Below are 18,099 nucleotides of genomic sequence, written 5' to 3'. Positions count from 1 at the left end.
TCTACTACACCAGCCTTGTATCATTTCTCAGACTGTGTTCTTTTTTGCTCTAAGATTGTGTTGTCCAGTTTGCTAGGCACACATGGCTGTTGAGCACTTCTAATGTGGCTGGTGTGACTGAGCAGTTGAGTTTTTAATTTAACTTAAATTTTTTTAACGTTTATTTAATTTTTGAGAGAGAGACAGAATATGAGCAGGGGAGGAAGAGAGAGAGGGAGACACAGAATCCGAAGCGGGCTCCAGGCTCCGAGCTGTCGGCACAGAGCCCGATGCGGGACTTGAACTCACAAGCTGTGAGATCATGAGCTGAGCTGAAGTCAGACGCTTAACTGACTGAGCTACCCAGGCGCCCCACTTAATTTTTTTTTTTAACAGAGCAAGCAGGGGAGTGGAGCAGAAGGGCACGGAGCCCAACACCGGGCTCCATCCCACAACCCTGGGATCATGACCTGAACTGAAATCAACAGTTGAACACTCAACCAACTGAGCCACCCAGGCACCCCTTAACTTAATTTTAATTAATGTAATTATAAATCTCCATATGTAGCTGGTGGCTACCATATTGGACAGTACAGCTTTAGGGTTTCAGCATGTGCTCTCCTGCTTGCCTTGGAGCACTCTCTTAACTCTTCGTGGCTAATTGCTACTCACCCATCATACTGAAATCTATTTCTTCTGCAGGGAGGCCTTTTCTGACCCATCAACCTAAATTAGGAAATCTCGTGTTATTCTGTCTCATAGCCCCTGTACTTTTCCTACATAGTACAGAATGACAAAGTGGCATTGTTCGTTTTTCCAACTTACCTGTTATCTCCCCACTTAAAAGCAAGGTTCATGTCTCATTTGTTACCAGTATATAACCAGCTTCCAGCACTGGGCCTGGCGCGTAGTAGGTTTTTGGTACATCCAATGAATGAACCTTCTGAAACGTCTGCATTTTCAGTTCTTGGGAAAATTTCACAGAATGGTGTCTCTGTCTGGGCACTGTCACATTCTGAAAGGTCTCAGAACAGATGCGTTCTAGGCGCTGGTGGAAGAGGCACAGGACCTATATGTAGGTGTCTGTCTTCGGGAGGTCTTAGGTGTTAGTAGATGTAGTGCTCTTGCAGGGATACAATGTAGGTTTTTTAGGCTGTGCCTTATGCAATTTGTTACATGTAAGCTTAGACCTAAGTTCCCCAAATGATTAATTGCATATATCATCTCAAAGCATTGTGCCTGATAAATAATATTTATATTACATATATTATATATTTCTATATATATTTATACATATATACATATAATTATATATTTATATATATATAAATAGTATTTGTTCAGATGCTAATTGACAATTCTTTGGAAACTGCAGCATTATAGCATAATGAGATAAGAGAAGTTTCTGCTTCACAGGCTTGGGTGGAGGTGTTGGGGAGCAATCCTGGAGGTCGTTAGACAACACTTATAAACACAAGTTGTTTTAAGAGGAAATTTTGGGGGTGCCTGGCTGGTTCAGTCAGTAGAGCATGCAACTCTATCTCAGGGTTGTGAGTTCAAGCCCCACATTGAGCGTAGAGCGTATTTTAAAAAATATATAGCAAATTTTGAATAGGGCAACAGATTCCTCCTCCCCCTGCAAAATTTCAAAAATGACCAGAAAAGGGCCACGTAGGTGGCACAGTCAGTTGAGTGTCCAGCTCTTGGATGTCAGCTCAGGTCATGATCCCAGGGTCATGAGATTGAGTCCTGTGTTGGGCTCCACACTGAGCATGGAGCCTGCTTAAGATTCTCTCTCTCTGCCCTTCTCTCTTTCTCTCTCTCTCTCTCTCTCTCTCTCTCTCTCTCTCTCGCAAATTAAAAAAAAAAAAAAATTCAGGAATGGAAACAATTCTGAAGTAAAAGCCCACTTGTAACTGATGGTTTATTAGGCACTATCTGATTTTTTTTTTTTTTTTTTTTTTTTTTTACCCAGTTTGACTGCAGTTCTTTTGCTGGTCTGAATGAGTCGTGTCTGAAAAGGATTGTTTTTCCAAGAGCTTAGCTGTTTCTGGAAGAGAGGAAATAATGGTGGTAGGGGATGGGGAGCAGGAAGGAGAAAGTAAGCATGGTTACTTTTTGAAATTGTGAGAACATTGGAAAGGCAGAGTTAGTTCCATGATGTGTAATTACACGTTTATAGGTGGATTCTGAGGAGCCAGTCTTTGAAGCTGTCATCAACTGGGTGAAGCACGCCAAAAAGGAGCGAGAAGAATCCTTACCTGACCTGCTGCAGTACGTCCGGATGCCCCTGCTGACCCCCAGGTACATCACAGACGTCATAGATGCTGAGGTAAGTCAGGCAAAACACACGGGATCGAAAACCATGAGTATCTCTTGCAGCTTAGTATTATGTACTTCAAATTGGTTATTCACTGTAGGCACAGAGTCTCCTGGTTAGCGTCTCTAGGAGTGCCAGAGAGGATGGTGCTAGGTGGTCTCCAGATAATTGGTTGGCAAGTTATCCTTCTGGAAATGGAAATCTATGGTTTAATTTTCTGTTTTCTTGTCTTTTTGTTTGCTATGCCCCTGTGTTTCACGTAAGCAACATCAGATGACAAATGTCCCCTTCTCCATCAAACATAAATTGTTCCAAATTGCCCTGAAAAAGATGCTTTGCTTATCAAATGTCTTTATTTTTGACCTCTTGTGAAACCCAACACCAAAGTAATTTGATGCATTCTTATATGAATTTAGGTTATACTGTGTGTGTTTATTTATTTTTATTTACTTACTTGTTTGTTTTTTACGGTGTTTATTTATAAAAGTGTTTCTCCAACACAGCTCTTTGTGTGTGGTATGTTTTCACGGTTTTTACCGTATGTATCACCTGTTTACCTGGACTGTACTTTGGGCGAACACTGCTGTTTAGCACATAGCTAAAGCCCAGGTCAGTGAATGCATTCCTTCCTCTGGCCCAGCCTCAGACCTCTTTGAGAGTTAACTACAAACACAGTTTTCCAGTTCACATTAGAAAAGTTGCAGGCTGATTAGTGTCACATGTCAAACTCACTTTCTCATATTTGTAATTTCTAACAACTCATATTGCCGTTGTGTCTGTTTCCTTATATTGTGGTTCACAGCCCAGACTCTCGAGTCAGACTCAGGAGACCGAAATCCTATATTCACCACTCATCCTGGAGTGGGGGAACCTGGCCTCAATCCCCTTCTCCCTCTGAGCTCCTCTAGGGCTCCTCACTGGCTGAGCCGAGCCAGAAGTCAGAGGGCGTGGGGACCCTACGACGTAGTTCACGTAGGCCAGTCTTCCAAGCCAGAGAGTAGAGTGAAGAAGGATGTGGAGTGAATTAGGTTACGAAGGAGAGCTGCCCAGTACAGAGCTCCATCAGGGGAGACCTAGGCATCGTGACAGTGTTGTGAACATTTGGGAAATTATTTCAGGCAAGATTTACTTCTCCCTGTCATCCCAGGAATTAACAGTAGCCTTTTGGTTTTCCCTTAAAATTTTTGTTAGCTATTACATACTTGTGTTTGTGTAATCACTGGAAGGATGTACAGACAAACTAATTAAAATAGTTACTGCCTAGTGCCGAGGTATGATAGGGAATACTTCTCAGTATATCTTTTTATGTCATTTGATTTTTGAACCATGTAATAATATATTGTCTATTAAAAAATTTTTTTTTAATCATTTCTGGAAACCAGCAATGTAGTTATTACCAGCAGCCCTCTTGGAACCACAGGGCTTTATAAACTGGTTTTCTATATCAAGAAGTGAATTCTTATGTGTGCCATTTATACTCGTAATATTAAAGACGTGACCCCTGTGGCTCACTTTACTGCCTGCTGTATTTCAGCCTTTCATCCGCTGTAGTTTACAGTGCAGGGATCTAGTTGATGAAGCAAAGAAGTTTCATCTGAGACCTGAACTGCGAAGTCAGATGCAGGGACCCAGGACGAGGGCTCGTCTAGGTAAGCCGGCATCTTGGCAGAAGGAGGGATATTTTTCAGCTACCCCTTGCCAGGTGGCATGATGTAGTTGAAAAGAACATTCTGTAAGAAATACAAAGACCTGTTTTAGACCTGTTTTTAACCTTTTAGAAAGGGTGTCACCTTGGACAAGTCACTTTGCCACCCTGAGCTCTACTATAAACCAAGGATACCTTCCCTATCTATTTCCCATAACTATTTGGAGGATTAAATGGTATAGAGTGTGTAAAAGCACCTTCTAAATTGTAAAATATTATGCAAGTTATTATTTCAAGATGTTTGGAGTCTTGTGAATTAGAAATTATTTCAAATACCAAGTAGTAGTTTTCTCATTCTGGATGAAAAGAGGAAGGAAAGGCAGCAGCATAGTATAAAATTCAGGAGTGACATGTAGTACTTAAGAACCTGGAGCCTGCACTCCGGAGCCAGTGTGGGTGCAGATCCCAGCTTACCACTTACTAGGTGTATTAACTTTGGCAAGAAACTTAACCTCCCTGTGCGTCAGTTGCCTCCTCTGTAAAGTGGGCATCATCACAGCTCCCGCCTCAGAGGTTGTTCTGAAGAGTAAATGAAGTAATGTATGTAAAAGGGTTAAAAGAGTTCTTGGCACATAACAAGTGCTGTGCACATTAGCTGTTGTTTTAGCAAGGAGGCTTAGGTGCAGATCTCTACCCCACCAATGACAGGCTGTATGGCCTTGGGTAAGGTATCAGTTTATCTGAGCCTGTGCTTCTGCCTCTAAAGTGAGGGTCCGAGCATCTTATCTCACTGTGTTGTTACGGAGATTAAACAGGATAGTGTATGTAAGATGCCTGATATTTTAGCCGACAGGTGGTAAGACTCAGATATTACCTTACTTCTGTTTCCTGTCCTCCCTATTTTGCTGTCGTAGGTTATAAATGATATATGGGGTGGCATTTTGTTTTTGTTGCTTTCTGTTTTTCCCCTGACTGTGGACTCAGGCCTGCCAACGTATTAAATTATAATTAAGCTGTTCACTGATTGCTTTAAGTAGAATGATGATTTGTCTCCTATATATATGCTTTTAATTTAAATCCAAGTTAGTTAACATCTTGTAATAATGTTTCAACGTCCTCTATATTTTTGATGGCATAAGTACCATATGTCAACATAGAAATTTTAGAAACACAGAAAAGCAAAAAATAAATAAAAATCATCCATAATCCTACCACCCAGAGATGTTGCTTTGTTTGGGGTTTTGTTTTTTTTTGTTTTTTTAAGGGGACTCAGAGAAGAAGTAGTAAATGATACTGTTCTACTAATTCCTGCAGGATGACAACATGTGGTCTGTATCTCATACTATATACAGGGATACATACTAATCAACAAGACAGATTGAAGGACTAAGCATGAAAAACCATGGTAATATTAGAAGTTAGAGGAAAATATTTGTATAACTTTTGGGTGGGAGCCTTTTTTTTTTTTTCTAGTTTTAGTTGTGGTAAAATTTACCGTCTTAACCATTTTTAAGTGTACAGTTCATTGATGCCTGGGGGCTCAGTCGGTTAGGTGTCCAACTCTTGATTTTGGTTCGGGTCATGATCTCACAGTTTATGGGTTTGAGCCTTGCATCGGGCTCTTTGCTGATGTGTGGAACCTGCTTGGGATTCTCTCCCTCTCTCTCTGCCCCTGACCCCTCTCAAAAATAAATAAACGTTTAATGTATATATATATATTTTCACATTGTTCTACAACCAATCTCTAGAACTCTTTTCATCTTACAAAACTAAAAAGTCCATACCCAGATGGTAGCCACGCTTGTGGTGAGTGCAGCATAATGTATAGAGTTGTCAAATCACTATTTGTGCACCTGAAACTCATGTAGCATTGTGTGTGAACTATCCTCAAAAAATAAATAAATAAATAAATAAACCAAGAAAAACACCCCAGGAACCATATAAATCAACAAGAAAAAAAAAAAACCAACACAATAGAAAATTGGCATGAAAGACTTATAGTAGCCCACTGAAGCTGAAATACAAGTGAACAATGAACATTTGAAAATATAGTTCATTACCAGGTCTAGAAATGAAGGTTAGAACAAGTTATTTTTTAAGTTTGTTTGTTTATTTTTGAGAGAGACAGAGAGTGCAAGCAGGGAAGGGGCAGAGAAAGAAGGGCACAGAAGATCCAAAGCGGGCTGTGTGCTGACAGCAGAGAGCCCCATTCAGGGCTCGAACTCATGAACCATGAGATCACGACCTGAGCTGAAGTCAACACTTAACTGACTGAGCCACCCAGGTGCCCCTTAGAATAAGATATTTATTGAAGTGGAAGATACTAAAAATATTTCCGGGCGCCTGAGTGGCTCAGTCAGTGGAGTATCTGACTCTTAATTTTGGCTCAGGTCATGATCTCAAAGTTTGTGGGATTGAGCCCTACATGGGGCTGCACTGAGAGTGCAGAGCCTGCTTGGTGTTGCAAACTGTGAGTCTGGAGTTCTTTTTTTTCCAGCAAGAGAGCGGATGCAGAATTGAATACAAAAGAGGCTATTGCCCGGGAGGAGACAAGAGCCCCTAACAGGGCTTTCATCTCCGTATTTATTGAGCGCTCAAGATCTTGCACGTGGTGAACGTGAAGAAAACAATCAGATAGTAATCATTAACTTGTGTGTGTAAGAAACAAAGGGTCTGGGGGAGCAAGTGGAGTTTGTTAGCAAGGTACATTGGCACTAGATGGAAAGTAATTTCCTGCAGGTGATATAACAAGCTGCTCCTGATCCCATTACAGTACCTTGCTAGCTAACCTTAGGCGCTTTCACCCTGTGGTGGTGACTTTCCACCCTAAGCTTTTTTCTAACCCATTTATGTGAGTAGAACCTATTTCCCCCACAGCTTGGGATTCTCTGTCCCTCCCTTCCCCTCTCTCTCTGTGTCTCTCTCTCTCTCTCTCAAAATAAACTTTTTTTTTTTTTTTAAGTGAATACTCTTTATGTCCCATCTGGGAATCTGTACTATAGAAATATTTCCAGGATGGGACGTCTGGGTGACTCAGTTGGTTAAGCATCCAGCTTCTGGTGCATCCAACTTCTGTTGAGATCATGATCTCTCTGCTTGTGAGTTAAAATTCCGCATCAGGCTCTGTGCTGACATCTCGGAGCCTGCAGCCTGCTTTGGATTCTGTGTCCCCCTCTCTCTGCCCCTCCCCAGCTCACATTCTGTTTCTTTCTCTCTCTCTCTCTCCTCTCTCTCTCTCTCTCTCTCAAAAATAAATAAAACATTTTTTAAAAATTAAAAAAAAAAAAAGAAATATTTCCAGGAAAAAAGGGAAACAACCTGAATTCCATCTGAAGAAGAATGAATGGTTGACTGAATTATAGTACAACTGAAGCATAGAATATTATGAAACTATTAAAAGCATTGAGTCAGACATGTGTAGCTGGACAGACTAACTGGGTATATACTAAGTTGGGGGTACTTTTCATTGGGGAAAAAAAGGCAAAAGCTCCGATATATGTACTATATATGTGTATGTTTTCATGATTATAAACAAAGGATATGTATGCAAGGATAAACACCTTTAACAAGATGGGATTTCAGGGGAATATTTTTACCGTTGCTTTATTTATATACTTCTGTGTTATTACCATAAATGTGTGGTTACCTTTGTTATTTAAAAAATAATAAAAAATAGATATTCTTTCAATATTATGTGAGCCAGTATATAGTGGAAATCATCTGGTACAGAAGAAAAGACACTTTGCTTCCTTTGATTTCGACTCCCAATGCTATTACTCTAGTAACTTGCTTTTTGAATCTGGACAAGTCCTTTAACTTCTCTGGATTACCATTTCTTCTGTATATCAGGGGAGTTAAATTCAAACCACTGAGGTTCTTTCCAATACAGAAGATAACATTTCTTTTTTGCAGAGCCAGTGTCCCAGAGAGTACTCAATAGCACTTCCTAGCTGCTTGTTAAATTGAACTAAAGCCAATGAAAATTTGTGTGAACCAGCAAACCAGAAGACTTTTTGGAAATAGATTTTCTGCATTTCTCTGTACTGGCAGGAGAAGGTGCCCGCCTGCTTAGAGAACTTGCTTATTGCCCTGATCTTGAAAGATTAGGATTCTACATGCCCTTATAATTTTGAGGTTATTTTTCAGAAGTTCCAGAAAAGAAATTCTGAAGCTATTTCTAATTCCCTTTTTTTTTTTTAAATGTTTATTTATTTAGTTTGATAGCAAGAACGAAGAGAGGCAGAGAGACAGGAGAGAGAGAATCCCAAGCAGGCTCCGTGCTGTCAGTTTAGAGCCCTATCAGGGCTCAGACTCATGAACCGTGAGATCATGACCTGAGCCAAAACCAAGAGTTGGCCGCTTAACCAACTGAGCCATCCAGGCACTCCAAGTAGATTCTTTTTTTTTGTTTTAATTTATTTTTAAGAGTGCGCGTGTGCGCGCCCGTGCACACACACACACACACACACACACACACACACACACACACGGGTGGGGGAGGGGCAGAGAGAGAGGAAGAGAGAGAATCCCGAGCAGGCTCTGCACTGTCAGCTCAGAGCCCGACTCAGGGCTTGATCCCAGAAACTGTGAGACCATGACCTGAGCCGAACTCAAGACTCGGATGCTTAACCGACTGAGCCACCCACAAGCCCCTCTTCTTATTTTAGCATCTCCTTATGAGCGCCTTAGGAAGTAAATTGTTCCTGCCTATCATGTCTTCTGCCCATCTCTATTCATAGAGGTTGCTAAACCAGCTACCAGGATAACTCTTCTGCATACAGCATAAGGAAATTAAATTTACAGCTACATAAAAATAGCTTGCCAAATCATGTGTGAGGATTCTCTTTTAGTTATTTACCTCTTAGCCATTACTTTCTCACAGAAGATATAATGGAAATTGCAATTCCTAATTTGTCACAGTCTCCTTTTCTGAGCTAAAGATCAATACGTATGGCAATGTAGTCTCTGAACCATGTTATTTTAGCAAGCTTGCAGTCTGTCTGCTGTATTCCTCTAACATCACACCACAACACACACACAACTCTTAATCCCTCCCCCCACAAATAATGACCATGGCATTGTCAAGATGCCTCAGTTTTACTAATGTGCTTTTTCACACTGTTTCTGTCAGGTGTTTTATTGATTGACTGATTGATTATGTATTGATTTTGAGAGAGAGCGTGAACTGAGTAGGGACAGAGAGGGAGAGAGAATCCCAAGCAGGCTCTGTGCTGTCAGCACAGAGCCTGACATGGGGCTCAACTTCACAGACTGTGAGACCATGACCTGAGCCAAAACCAAGAGCAGCCAGGCACCAGCCAGGCATTCCCTGTCAGGTGTTTTAGACATATCCTCGTTGGAAAGATAAAAATCTAACAAGTCCCTCCCACCCCCATTCATTGGCAAAGAACAAACAGGCTTTCTTCCAGTCAATCCTTTGACTAGCTCTTTTCACATTAGATTGTTAAAGTAGTGGTCCCCAAGTTAGGGTCCGAAGACATTAGAACACTGGAGTTCTTCCAGGAGAGGAAGACTTTCTAGGCAAAAGCAATACAAGAAACACAAAGGAAAAGGTAGTGTATTTGACTAAATGAAAATGCGCAACATTATGAGACAAATTAGGAAAATAGATTTGCTACAACCACAGCAAAGGGTTAAATTTATTTGTATGTAAAGAGCCCAGTAAAAATGCATGGGAGGAACACTAAAGACTTGAGTGTTCAGTTTACAGAGGGGGAGGTACAATTGACTACTAAATATAAGGGGGGAAATGTGACATAATTACTAATAGAGTCTTATTAGTAATAAAGTAAGAATTAAAACAATAAATACAATTTTTTGCCTACCATAGCACCAGAGATTAAAAAAAAACAATATCCAGCTACAGAGAGTAGAATGAATTGGCATATATACGAATTGGCATATATGTTGGTGGCCATATAAATTGTTTTAAGCCTCAGAAAGTAATTTTATAATTTTTATTAAAAGGTTTTTTTTTTTTTTTTAAGTTCATGTTCTTCACTCCAGCAACCTCCCAATGCTGTATTAAGAAAATAACTGGGGGCGCCTGAGTGGCTCAGTTGGTTGAGCATCTGACTTTGGCTCAGGGCATGATTTCACAGCTCCTGGGTTCGAGCCCCATGTCGGGCTCTGTGCTGACAGCTCAGAGCCTGGAACCTGCTTTGGATTCTGTGTCTCCCTCTCTCTCTGCCCCTCCCCTGCTCTCACTCTCTTTCTTTCCCTCTCAAAAATAAATAAACATTAGTTTAAAAAAAAAAGAAAAGAACTGGCGGGGCAGCTGGGTGGCTCAGTCAGTTAAACGTCTGACTTTGGCTCGGGTCATGATCTCACAGTTCGTGGGTTCGAGCCCTGCATCAGGCTCTGTGCTGACAACTTAGAGCCTGGTGCCTGCTTCAGATTCTGTGTCCCCCTCTCTGCCCCACCCATGCTTGTGCTCTTATCTCTCTCTGCCTTTCAAAAGTGAGTAAACATTAAAGAAAGAAAGAAAACTGGCATTTTGGGGCACCTGCATGGCTCTGTTGGTTAAGCGAACAAGTCTTGGTTTCAGATCAGGTGATGGTCTCACGGTTCGAGGGATCAAGCCCTGAGTTGGGCTCTGAGCTGACAGTGCAGAGCCTACTTGGGATTCATTCTCTCTCTCTCTCTCTCTCTCTCTCTCTCTCTCTCTCTCTCTGCCTCTCCCCTGCTCACACATGCACTCTGTCTTTCCCTCTCTCAAAAATAAAAATAAACATTTTTTTTTTGGAAAAAAAAAAGCTACACAGTCTAAATAAAGACTAAACTCCTGTCTGTTCAGGGGTGCCTGGGTGGCTCAGTCAGTTGAGTGTCCGACTTCAGCTCAGGTCATGATCTCATGCTTTGTGAGTTTGAGCCCCACGTTGGGCTCTGTGCTGACAGCTCAGAGCCTGGAGCCTGCTTTGGATTCTGTGTCTCCCTCTCTCCCTACCCCTCCCCTGTTCACACTCTGTCTCTCTCTCTCTCTCTCTCTCTCTCTCTCTCAAAAATAAACATTAAAAAAAAATTAAGATTATATCTGTTCAGTGTGAAAACACTGGTGCTCTCATACTTATCAAAAGCTCTGTTGGTACTTACATGTAACTCCAGCAGTACCAGCAAGTTAATTACTTAGATGCAGCTTGGTAGACAGTGTTTCAAACCACAAGATCTGGGGCGCCTGGGTGGCTTAGTGGGTTAAGCGTCCGACTTGGCTCAGGTCATGATCTCATGGTCCATGAGTTCGAGCCCCACGTTGGTCTCTGTGCTGACAGCTCGGAACCTGGAGCCTGCTTCCGATTCTGTGTGTGTGTCTCTTTCTCTCCCCCTCCCCCGCTCATGCTCTGTCTCTCTCTGTCTCAAAAATAAATAAACATTAAAAAACAAAAAAACAAAAAAACCCAGGGACCCAGTTGGTTGGGTGTCCAACTTCGGCTCAGGTCGTGATCTCACTCACAGTCCGTGAGTTTGAGCCCCGCATTGGGCTGTGTGCTGACGGTTCGGAGCCTGGAGCCTGCTTCAGATTCTGTGTCTCCCTCTCTCTCTGACCCTCCCCCGTTCATGCTCTGTCTCTCTCTGTCTCAAAAATAAATAAAAACATTTAAAACACACACACACACAAGATCTGTCATGGGAAAATAATGAAAAGAGTCCTTCATGACAAAGACGTTTGGAACCAATGGTCTAGGACCCCAGGCATTTAGAACCATAAAATCCCTGAGTGCCTCATGCTGATACATTTGTCCAAGTTCCACTGTAAACATATAGTTCCCAGACTGTTATGGAGAAACTTTCAGCTAAGAGGAAGCACTGTCAGTTTTCTGGGTTTTGTAACACAGTCTAAGTATTTCTTACCTGTTTCTATGTCCCATCCTTCAGAAGCTGCCTGAGTGAAATATTATCAAGAAAGTGGTTTTTTCCCCTAGGCTTTTTTTTTTTTTTAACATTTGAGAAACTTAGAATTTAATGAAACTCAGAACTCATTTTTATGAGTATGTTCTTTTTTTAAAAATGCCTTTTAAATACATAATTTATTGTCAGATTGGTTTCCATACAACACCCAGTGCTCATCTCAACAGGTGCCCTCTGTGCCCATCACCCACTTTCTCCTCTCCCCCATCCTCCCACCAACCCTCAGTTTGTTTTCAGTGCTTAAAGAGATTCTTATGGTTTGCCTCCTTCCCTCTCTGTAACTTTTCTCCCTCTCCCCCTCCCCTATGGTCTTCTGTTAAGTTTCTCAGGGTCCACATATGAGTGAAAACATATGGTATCTGTTTTGCCTGACTTATTTCACTTAGCATAATACTAGGCTTTTGTTTTTTTTTTTTTTGTTTCTGGGAATTACATAAAGCAACAGGAATTACAGCTGAAAATCAGTGGGAATTTTTTAAATGTGCAAAGCATAGAAAATGCCTCTCAGTTGCTGTGGAGTATGTTCATTGTGTTAGCCGTACAGATATCATCCACTAGTATCCTATTTACCTACAGAGGGAAATGTGTGTGAATAGAATTGTTTTTGCCTTCTCTATTCAAGTCAGAGGGAGAGAAGCAGTACTGTAAGAAAGGGGTAAATAGGGGAATAGTGCTGCCAAGGAAGAAACAAATACTTTGTGGTCCTGGCCTCTTCCAGCTTGAAGGCATTTTATGCACAAATAAAATAAGCATAATATGAAAAGACCCTTTGTTCAAAGGCTTTGGTTTTCTGAAAGGGGCTGACTGCTGAGACTTGCTTACTGGCTCACCTTGGAAAAGGGTCCATTTAACTTTATTTGGCAAGTATACAAGACAGGTGTCCTCTTAAATGAGGTTAAACTTCATGGTTTATGTGTGGGATAGTAAGAAAAATTTCAAACATATACTGAAACAGAAAAATATAATGATTCCCTGTACCCATCACCCAGTTTCAACAGTTATCAACTCATGGCCTATTTTGAAAGAAATCTCAGGATATAATTCCATCCATATATATTATGCATTTATACGTATCACTGAAAGAAGGAGCTTTTTAAAAATATATCAGGGTTCCTGGGTGGCTCAGTCAGTTAGGTGTCAGACTTCAGCTCAGGTCATGATCTCACCACTTATGAGTTCGAGCCCCGCGTCAGGCTCTGTGCTGACAGTTCAGAGCCTGGAGCCTGCCTGGGTTCTGTGTCTGTCTCTCTCTGCCCCTCCTTCCCTCCCCCCACCCTCAAAAATATAAATAAACATTAAAAAATTTTTTAAATGTATCTAAAACACCATTATCACCCTTAAACACAGCCAGTTCTTTATTTTCATCAGATATAAATACCTGTTAGTATTTCCCTAGTTTTTGCTTTTGAACACTTAAGTTTCTCCAATCAGGATCCAGACAAGGTCCACATGTTACATTGAGTTCTTTTCTTTCTTTATCTCTTAAAAAAATTTTTTTTAACGCTTGTTTTATTTTTGAGAGACAGACACAGATTGCGAGAGGGGGAGGGACAGAGAGGGAGGGAGACACAGAATCTGAAGCAGGCTCCAGGCTCCGAACCATCAGCACAGAGCCCGATGCGGGGCTTGAACTCACAAACTGTGAGATCATGACCTGAGCTGAAGTCAGCCACTTAAGCGACTGAGCCACCCAGGCGCCCCTAGTCTCTTTTAATCCATAGGCTTGTCCCTCCTGCTTTGGTTTTTCCTTGCAATTTATTTAAGAAACCAAGATGTTTGGCTTCTAGAATTTCCCACATTCTGGATTTTGCTGATTGTATCCATGTAGTGTCATTTAGTGTGTTCTTCTGTCCCCTGTATTGTCTGTAAACTGGTGATTACACTAGAATCTTGGTAAGTTTCAAGATTTGGGTTCAGTTTTTTAGCAAGAATACTTCATAGGTGATGGTTGTATACTTCCTATTTAGCATTATAAAGTAGTATTTTTGCTTTCACCTAATGATTACAGCAGCCACTGATGATAATTGTCAGAGCCATTACTTCATCAGGGATGCATCTGTTTTTGGCAGTTTAAAGGTACTCCATCTGTGGGACGCCTGGGTGGCTTAGTTGGTTAAATATTCGACTCTTGATTTGGCCCATGATCTTGCAGTTCGTAGGTTAGAGCCCTGCGCCATCAGCCTGGAGCCTGCTTGGAATTCTCTCTCTCTCTCCCTTTCTTTTTGCCCCTCCCCTGCTCATGTGTGCACACATATTCTCTCTCTCTCTCTAAGTACATTTTTTAAAAAGAAAGAAATGTATTCCATTTACTCTTTAAAGTCCAGTTATTTATAATAGTGCCTTGGTCTCTCAAATGTCTTCCTAGTAATTGAATCATACAAAACGCTCCATTCTTTCCATGCACTTCAGTAGAGCACATTTACAGAGGATTTTCTCAAAAGACTTTGCTCTTTGAAAAGAGGCAAAGGAGGAGATATTTAATACAAGAAGGCTTTACGGGAGAGAGTAAGATATAAAGGACATCAAAATATCTTCTTTGGGAAAACAGAGAAAAAGACTTTCTTTAAAAGCCTGCTGTTATGATGGTGCACCTGGGTGGCTTGGTCAGTTAAGTGTCTGACTCTTGATTTCGGCTTAGGTCATGATCTCACAGTTCGTGGCTTCGAGCCCCACATTGGGCTCTGCACTGACAGTGTGGAGCCTGCTTGGGATTCTGTCTGCCTCTCCCCTGCTCGCTCTCTGTCTTTCAAAATAAAGAAACAAACATTTAAGGGGGAAAAAAACCTGTTACGATTCCCTGGCAGTTGTGATGAATTAGTAGGGAACATGGTCATATAGTTGGCTACATTGGAAAAATAAAAGTTCATGGAAGAGAATTTTAAAAATCTGTTACTTGGAGGGCACCTGGGTGGCTCAGTAGGTTAAGCGTCTGACTTCGGCTCAGGTCATGATCTCATGGTTCATGAGTTCCAGCCCCGTGTGGGGCTCTGTGCTGACAGCTCAAAGCCTGGAGCCTGCTTCACATTCTGTGTCTCCCTCTGTCTCTGCCCCTCCCCACTCATGCTCTGTCTCCCAAAAATAAAAACATTTTAAAAATTATAAAAAGCCTACCACTTGGTCCTTAAACCACAACTTTCCACTTTCTTGAGACAAGGTTAGTAGGAGAATGTTATTTCCCCATTGCAAAAAACTGCCATTTTGAGTTTTACAGCCTGAGAAGGGCAGGGAGCTCCTTTAGCCCCCTGCCTGCACTTAGAACCTCATTTATTATGTCAGCCAGAGGCATGTAGGTAGGTTGGAATGGTGTGGTGTGTTCAAGTTTGCCTTCTGGAGTTTAATATTGTCCTGAAATTTTAATTTCAGAGGTCCAGGTCCTCAAGAGCTAGAGCCTCAGAAAGAAATAATTTCCTGTTAGGCAGCCTTGTGATGAGTGTCCTATTTCAGATTGCTTCTCTGGGCCACATAAAACAAAATCCTACAACTGTTTCTACTTATGTTTCCCTATGAGTAGTTTCCCAGCTTGGGATGGTGACGTAACCTATCTTTTTCTCTCTTTGTCCTCAGGAGCCAATGAAGTGCTTCTGGTGGTTGGGGGCTTCGGAAGCCAGCAGTCTCCCATCGACGTGGTAGAGAAATATGACCCCAAGACTCAGGAGTGGAGCTTTTTGCCAGTAAGTAATGGTGGAGCCAGTCATTGGGAAAGAGTTTAAATGTCCTCAGTCCCTGACTCTAGATCATATGTAATCCAGCCCTAAAAGTAGCAAAGCCTAGTAATAGTAAGATGCTCCTTACAATAGTGTCATGTACATGGTAGGTTCAAAATCAATTAATCAATCCATCGTTCCTGACCATTTGATTAGAAGATTAGACTTCAGGGGCGCCTGGGTGGCGCAGTTGGTTAAGCGTCCAACTTCAGCCAGGTCACGATCTCGCGGTCCGGGAGTTCGAGCCCCACGTCGGGCTCTGGGCTGATGGCTCAGAGCCTGGAGCCTGTTTCCGATTCTGTGTCTCCCTCTCTCTCTGCCCCTCCCCCGTTCATGCTCTGTCTCTCTCTGTCCCAAAAATAAATAAACGTTGAAAAAAAAAAAAGAAGATTAGACTTCTGAAATATCAATGCCCCCGTTCCAAAAGAGGAGAAATATCAATGGCCTTGTGCGAAATTAAACTTACCTGACCCACCACTATTTCAGCACCTTCCTGAGCTGTCCGTGTAACTCCCAGCATGCTCCATTGTCATGCTCTGTTAAGCTGAACTCTGTTAAATTATGTTAAATTGAACTAATGTTCACTTGAAGTCTGAAGTTTATATCTTTCTCCCTTTGTATGTCTCTGTTTCAGTGCTGGATGAACAATAATAGTTCTGAGAACATGGAAATCTTTTAATCAGTCCTCCTAACTTTTAGGATATTGGAATCCTGGCCCTTTGATTAGCAGTTGGGGCTACTTTTCTACTTTATAGAAAGATAACAGTCTTTAGCCCAGTGGAACAGGAAGGAATCAGACACTGGATAATGGAAAGACATTAAACTTTTTGGAAGCCTTGGAGAGAGGCAGATGTGGAGAAGGGTTGCATCTTTAAAAGCATCACAACAAACAAGAGGGTTTGGAGGCCACTTGAGGGTGAACTACTGTCCCAGGGGTTCACAGTGAAGAAGGAGAGGTACATAGATAAAAACAGGAAGGTTAGCAGCAGATAAGGCCTAAGATTTGCATGACTGAAATATTTGTACCTCTTCTCTCCTAAATCCATAGAGCATCACTCGTAAGAGACGTTACGTGGCCTCAGTGTCCCTACATGACCGGATCTATGTAATTGGTGGCTATGATGGCCGTTCCCGCCTTAGTTCGGTGGAATGTCTAGACTACACAGCAGATGAGGATGGGGTCTGGTATTCTGTAGCCCCTATGAATGTCCGACGAGGCCTTGCTGGAGCCACCACCCTAGGAGGTATGCTTGGTGTGCAGGGCAGTGTTTCCGTTTTGTTGGGGCTGGATCAGGGTTCATAACTCTCCTGTTGTCTGGCAGGAGCATGAGGTCAAATATTCCTTTTTGCTTTGGGAAATATTAATGTTACCAAGGCTTTTCAGTATTCATGAGTGTTTCAACACTGACCACAGAGCTGGTAAATCAAGTTCCAGTGTGCCGAGTGGAGAATTGGCACTGGTTATATTTTTGCAAACTCCACCTTTGAAGTCTTTGAGTGATTTCAAGGATTCCATCTTACCCCGTTCTTTTTAGATGTCTTAACTCTGATGTCTTCCTTATCTATAAGACTTAATTGACTTATCTCATGAAAAAACATTTTGTTTTTGTTCCCAAACATTTAAAGGACTTGTGGGGAATTTGTAAGGAGAAGAATTAATAGAAATCTCTCATCCTCGTGGTGCCTGGGTGGCTCACTCAGTTAAGTGCCCAACTCTTGCTGTCGACTCAGGTCATGACCTCACAGTTTGTGAGTTCAGGCCCACATCAGGCTCTGTGCTGACAGCATGGAGCCTGCTGGGGATTCTGTCTCTCCCCCTCTTGCCCCTCCCCCACCTTAAAATAAATAAACATAAAAAATTAAAAAAGAAATCTCTCATCCTCTAATAGTCTGTGATTCATTCATTCTGAGCAGATATGATCTACGTGTCTGGAGGCTTTGATGGAAGTAGGCGTCATACCAGTATGGAGCGGTATGACCCAAACATTGACCAGTGGAGCATGCTGGGAGATATGCAAACCGCCCGGGAGGGTGCTGGACTAGTTGTGGCCAGTGGAGTGATCTACTGCCTAGGTATTCAGTCTGGGAGGCGAAGATGAGGGAACTCAATGGGTGGGGACCCCTTTTTATCAAAATGAAGTTCATAGACTTTTTTCAACTAAAACCCTAGTCTATCCCAATATCTTTTCTGTTAACTGAGGTTATCTTTCTCATGGAAGCAGAAATTAGGGTACTATCAGATTTTTCTTTGGATTATTGGAACTCTTGAAGGAGAACTGAAACTATAAGAATTAGTTGAAACACTCTGAGAGAGGCACACTGGGAATGGGCATGAGGGTTTACCAGTCTGTCTGAAATGGTCTCTGCTTTGGTTTTCAGGAGGATATGATGGCTTGAATATTTTAAATTCAGTTGAGAAATATGATCCCCACACAGGACATTGGACTAATGTTACACCAATGGCCACTAAGCGCTCTGGTAAGACACTCATATCTAAAGGAGAGGACAATCGACTGTGCTGACGA

The 18,099-nt window shown here is 41.8% G+C and overlaps 1 protein-coding gene across 2 annotated transcripts in view; it reads left to right on the top strand.

Annotated features, from left to right (window-relative positions):
• Positions 1-18,099, top strand: part of KLHL12 (kelch like family member 12) — a 33,904-nt gene that overhangs the window by 13,590 nt on the left and 2,215 nt on the right. For both annotated transcript variants that reach the window (XM_040462064.1, XM_040462066.1), the window contains exons 5-10: positions 2,162-2,311; positions 3,834-3,948; positions 15,435-15,541; positions 16,623-16,818; positions 17,489-17,647; positions 17,954-18,052. In XM_040462064.1, the coding sequence (XP_040317998.1) occupies positions 2,162-2,311; positions 3,834-3,948; positions 15,435-15,541; positions 16,623-16,818; positions 17,489-17,647; positions 17,954-18,052 (826 nt within the window). The remainder of the gene's footprint in view (positions 1-2,161; positions 2,312-3,833; positions 3,949-15,434; positions 15,542-16,622; positions 16,819-17,488; positions 17,648-17,953; positions 18,053-18,099) is intronic.

Source organism: Herpailurus yagouaroundi, unplaced genomic scaffold (genome assembly GCF_014898765.1).
Source record: "Herpailurus yagouaroundi ecotype Mexico unplaced genomic scaffold, PumYag 308, whole genome shotgun sequence".
Lineage (NCBI taxonomy): Eukaryota > Metazoa > Chordata > Mammalia > Carnivora > Felidae > Herpailurus > Herpailurus yagouaroundi.
Note: the sequence above shows the minus strand (reverse complement) of the source record. Positions and strands in the feature narration are given on the sequence as shown.